This window comes from Pristiophorus japonicus, chromosome 8 (genome assembly GCF_044704955.1).
Source record: "Pristiophorus japonicus isolate sPriJap1 chromosome 8, sPriJap1.hap1, whole genome shotgun sequence".
Taxonomy (NCBI): Eukaryota; Metazoa; Chordata; class Chondrichthyes; family Pristiophoridae; genus Pristiophorus; species Pristiophorus japonicus.
This window is the reverse complement of record NC_091984.1, coordinates 106,318,308-106,321,477: the sequence shown is the minus strand read 5'-3', so window position 1 is coordinate 106,321,477 and position 3,170 is coordinate 106,318,308. Positions and strand designations below refer to the sequence as shown.

Genomic DNA, 3,170 nt, shown 5'->3' with positions numbered 1-3,170 from the left:
TCTTCAAATAACCCCTCTTTGTCAATCGTAGCGCAATAAAGTCCCAGTCTGAAAGAAATGTGTTAAAGAGGGTGGGTTAGAAGTTTTAAAGATTTGTTTATTTCAACGTGCAATGTGCCTGGTGGGAAGACAGGAAGAAAGGCAACAACAACTGGAAGGGATACAGAGAAAATTAACAAAACTAAACAGAAAGTGTGGCTAATACGTCAATTGAAAAAAACCTAAGAACCACCAAAATCATTGATTAATTAGCTTTTAATTTGAAGAATTCTCTTTTTTAAACATTACAATTTCCATTTAAGACACAACATGAATTCGTTTTTCATTTAAAAAGCCTAGATAGAAATTATAATTTATAACTTTAGTTAAAATAGCGTTACAACTTAAGTAAAACCATTAGCAAATCGGAGGGCGAGTAGCTCGGGAGCTGCTCTGCGAAGCCTATTCTTCAGTGTCAAACGTTGGTTCTCTTGGTCACTGAAGGCTGTGTATGGTTTCACAGCGGGGAACTGTGAATGCTGAGAATGCCTTTGCCGTGAATCTGCGCTTGGTCACTAATATAACAGCTGGCAGCAGCAGCAGCCTGGTCCGTGCTCCAGGTACGGGGCATAAGAGCCCAAGCAGCAGCTAACTTGCCGTGCAGAAGCTTTCCCCTGGGGCAGAAGGGAACAGGCTCCTTTCGGGTCTGGGAAACTGTGATGTTGGATAGATTATTTTTTAATCCATCCACCGGATGTGGGCGTCGCTGGCAAGGCTAGCATTTATTGCCCATCCTTCATTGCCCTTGAGGGGTTTGTTGGCCATTTCAGAGAGCAGTTAAGAGTCAACCACATTGCTGTGTGTCTGGAGTCACATATAGGCCAGACCAGGCAAGGACGGCAGATTTCCTTCACTAAAGAACATTAGTGAACCAGATGGGTTCCATGGTCACCATTACTGATACTAGCTTTTGATTCCAAATGTATTCAACTGAATTTAAATGCCCCAGCTGCAGTGGTGGAGTTTGAACTCACATCTCCGGATCATTAGTCTGGGCCTCTGGATGATGAGTCCAGTAACATAACCACTATGCTACCATCCCATCTCCAATCTGAGAATAGGAGAAATTAAACAGCAAATCAAATAGCAATGACCTTTTCCATTTTTTTCAAGAAAAGCGTGTAATGTACACGATTCACATTGGCCTATTTTTATTAATATTTATTGTTTAAAAAAAAGCCAGGCTGCGGCAGTCAGAGGTCCGATGATTACGAAACGATGGTCAAAACCCCGTTTGGTGCAACGGAACCCTTGGGCCGGTGAGAGGAACTAAAAGGTTGAGATGAATTACGCCCTTAAATGTGGTTCATATATAAATCAGGAACATTGCAGGGTATACTCAAGCAATGCCCATTGTAACAGCAAACGGGATAATAAAAAGAAAATACAAAAACAATGATCAGTTTTGAAAGACATGTACAGCCTTCCTTCCTGATCTTGGACCAAAGTGTAACAATGTTGGTCCCTTCAAAAACTCCTGCAAGTTCTGTGATCAAATCAGGCGCCGGGTGCCCGAGTGTCTTCAATTTCAGTATAAGCTGATTTTCTATTCAATAACACACAGACTTGGACATATATTGCTGTTAACCCTTACACTAGCCGGAGATTATGGGAAAGTCGAATTAACGAACTTTGGGAACCGAGGTAATTAAAAGAAAACACTTCAAATGCTGGAAAGCTGCAATACAGCGAGAAAGTCTCTGGCCGAAACGTGAACCTGGTTTTCAGTGTTGAGATGTGAAGTTTCCCCGACCCCTAACATTCCCAGGTATTGGGGAGCCGGGAATCCGGTGTTGGCTGTGCGAGATGCTCGCTGGGTTGTGCCGAGATTAAACGGGGTTCTCATGTTGTGTGACAGGTTTCCCGGTCGATCTGCGCGGCTCTGTTGTACACTATTCATGATACACAGCAAAAACCAGGCAGAGGGCGAAGAGCGAATCGTTTTGGAAGCAAAATTCTGCGTAGGTGTCCGCGTTCGGACTCCACACGGCTCTGCTGGAGCACGACAGATCGGAGGCTCTGGTCGCCCCTAACGCCAAGTAGCACACGATCTTGTACCTCTCGTAGCCCAGGGCTTTCACCGCCTTCTTCACACACTCGGCCAGCTCCACCGCCTCCACAGCCGAGCGCTGGGGCTCGTACTTGGCATCTTTCAGCCTGCTCTCCAGCACCGAGCGAATCGCCGCCCGAGCCTGTGCAGCCGAGAAGGTCCTGGCGGGGTGCGGTTGATAGATGTCAGGCGCACTGCTGAACCTGGAGCCGCTGGCGCCGGCCTTGGACCCTTGGCTCTGTATCCCCCAGCGCTCTTTCTCTCGTCTCTTCTTCTCCCTTTTGGCCAGGGCTCTGGTTTGCTGCCGTTGCACCTCGTTGCCTGCACCCGCCGAACCCCATCCTTTGGAGGTCTGCCCGCTCCAGATCTTGGGGAATCCGACTCCCTGGAAGCTCCTGCATGTCTTCAACCTTTCCACCTCGCCGAAGCCGCGGCTTCCTATTGTTCCGCCGACAAGCGGGCGGACTGTGGCGGAGTCCCGGGGAAAGCGCTGGCTGAGATGATTATTTGGGCTGATGCATATTTTTGTTGCTGGGTACATTTAGTGTTAACCCTTCGGCAATGTCCGGAGCCTCAGCCGGTGCCGATCGGGCAGGCGTGAGCTGGATCGAGCCTTCCTGAAATAACCGCGAGTGCGGGAGCCCAGTCAGGAGGGAGAAATATTTCAATTCAGTCTGTATTTAGAAGGAGCACCTGACAGGGGCTGGTCTGGGGGCGGGCTGCGAAAGTTCATTTATAATTTCTTCCTTTCAACAACCTGGCCCTCAGATCACACCGTGTACAGACCTACTGGCGATGTGTTGGACTGAAGTCACTCTCGCCACTGCCTTAAACCCGGTTACTGCCTGTCTAAATAGTGCAGAGAATTAAATTCAGACGGACCCATCCATCAAACATTGCTAGAGTACTATTTCACAATGTTAATGTGAGGGCGAATGTATATCTAACTGTGCAGATCATTTATTGCACATCTCCCGCTTTGTGTTTCCCTTCCTTCAGCTAAGTGTTGGATGGGAAACAACTCCTGTTTGACCGGGCTGTGTGGATGAACCAACTAATATCGGCTCGAATGGCGGTCCTC

The 3,170-nt window shown here is 47.8% G+C and overlaps 1 protein-coding gene across 1 annotated transcript; it reads right to left on the bottom strand.

Moving 5' to 3' along the window:
• Window positions 1-239: 239 nt before the first annotated feature.
• LOC139268141 (dynein light chain Tctex-type 5) lies at window positions 240-2,850 on the bottom strand. The gene has a single exon (XM_070886176.1). The coding sequence runs from the start codon at window positions 2,628-2,630 to the stop codon at window positions 1,932-1,934; it is 699 nt and encodes a 232-aa protein (XP_070742277.1). The 5' UTR covers window positions 2,631-2,850; the 3' UTR covers window positions 240-1,931.
• Between the last annotated feature and the right edge of the window lie 320 nt (window positions 2,851-3,170).